The 1,821-nt window shown below is 36.5% G+C and overlaps 1 protein-coding gene across 1 annotated transcript in view; it reads left to right on the top strand.

Annotated features, from left to right (window-relative positions):
• cpsf2 (cleavage and polyadenylation specific factor 2) overlaps window positions 1–1,052 on the top strand; it is a gene marked incomplete in the record, with an annotated part of 22,365 nt that extends 21,313 nt beyond the window's left edge. The window contains 1 exon segment of the mRNA XM_014019974.1: window positions 637–1,052. Within this exon segment, the coding sequence (XP_013875428.1) occupies window positions 637–729 (93 nt within the window).
• Window positions 1,053–1,821: the final 769 nt, after the last annotated feature.

Below are 1,821 nucleotides of genomic sequence, written 5' to 3'. Positions count from 1 at the left end.
ATTTTGTTGGGTCTGGCCCAGAAAGAAGTGCTGCAACATCACCGGTTTATTATGTACTAGAGCCAGAGTTCACAGTGGTGGAAACACAAAAATCACAGTGCTGATTCAACAAATCTGTTTTGTGAAAAAAAAAAAATCCTTTGGTGGTGTCTGCATAAACAAGTGCATTTATTCTTACAAGAAAACCTATTTTTAGCATTCATACGAACGCCTGGATATTGTTAGACAACACCTAAAATCAGTGCACTTATAATAAAACAACAAGAAGACTAAATGGAGCATTAGAGACGGAGAGAAGCAAATCCAGCTTCCCTGAGGAGGATATAAAAACCTCACCTCAATGCTCCACTGAAGGAGCGTGCCAGGATCCCAACAACAAACTGCACATTTGACAAGAACTTAAAATAGCTGCAGCTCAGACAATGAAATCAAAGAGTGTTGCGACTGTTAATGGAGCGTGCCTACATGCTGCTTCGATAGGAAAACTCAACGCAGCTGCAGCAGACTCCTAATCCCAGACTGCAGAAAGTAACGAATCCTCTGCTGCGTGGAGTTCCTTCGTCTTTCTTTAAAGATGCTAACTTGATGCTTAAAGGATGGAGATGACCCGTGCGTTTTTCTGCTGTCTTTGTCCAGACGGAGCCCGGACGCATCGGCCTAGAAGGCTGCCTGTGTGACGACTACTATAGGATCCGGGAGCTGCTGTATCAGCAGTACGCAGTTGTGTAGAAGCAGCAGCAGCAGCAGGCTCCATCGATGCAGAGCACTCCGAGGCATTTCAGAGACTTTACAAAGACTTGATCAGAGAAAAACCCTCGTAGTTCTGCCTCACAAACTGCTCTGTCTGTTCTACTTCTAACCCTCGTGTACAGTTTTCCTTTTTATAAAGGTTTTTTTGTCCAAATAGCATTTTTATTGTTTAAAAAGTGTCAAAAAGTAAAAGGCAGATAGTTGCCCTCTGTGTGAACAACTGATATTTACATATTTCTACCAATCCACCTGATCTAAAGCTTTTTTGGCTCATAAGTCAGTAAAACTTTTTTGTTTACATATTTGATTCTGGTGCTTTTTTTAACCTAACAATTAATTTTGACAGTAGAGTCTGATTATCAGATAAAAAATGAGCCCAGGGTTCAGTACATATTAGTCACTGTATACTATGTTCATGCATTTTTATAAGGAATATTTTTCTCTAACTTAAAGCATACAAAACTTTGTAAACAGTTTTAGAAAAAGTTTAATATTTCATATTTTAGGTGATGAATAGTCTTAAATCCAGGTCTTTTACATACATTTAGCTACATTTTAAATTTGTAGAGGTTCAAGCTATTTCTATCAATGTTTTTTAAATTTGTTCATTATGAGGATTTTAATTATCTCGCTGTAACAAAGCTAAAGGTCCCATCATGCATCAGCCCTGTCAAAACCCACGTTCTCAGCTCTGCTGCTCATCCCACAAATGCATGTTCCTTACAAATGTGGCATTATTTAAAAGGGAATTTTTCAGGCTTTTCAAACATATATGATTTATATTGTTACAAGAAAGAAATCTACAACAAATCTTACTTTTTGTGCTAAGTTTAGGTTGTAGTAGTTTTTTTATAAATTGAGTTTGACATTGAATGAAATTTAACGACTCATTACAATTTGCGATTTATAAAGATCTTAAATTTTAATCATAATTGATACTGAAACTTGCAGAAAGTATGGGGTGCCGTTTGAAGTTACACAGTCAAAAATTACCACCAATATTTTGTTTTATTTAGCCTTTTATGAGAAAAAAAAGAACAGATTTATTTTTCAAAGTCAGTTTTTCACCAT

This window comes from Austrofundulus limnaeus, unplaced genomic scaffold, assembly GCF_001266775.1.
Source record: "Austrofundulus limnaeus strain Quisiro unplaced genomic scaffold, Austrofundulus_limnaeus-1.0 Scaffold237, whole genome shotgun sequence".
In the NCBI taxonomy this organism is placed as follows: domain Eukaryota; kingdom Metazoa; phylum Chordata; class Actinopteri; order Cyprinodontiformes; family Rivulidae; genus Austrofundulus; species Austrofundulus limnaeus.
This window is presented reverse-complemented; position numbering and strand designations above follow the sequence as displayed.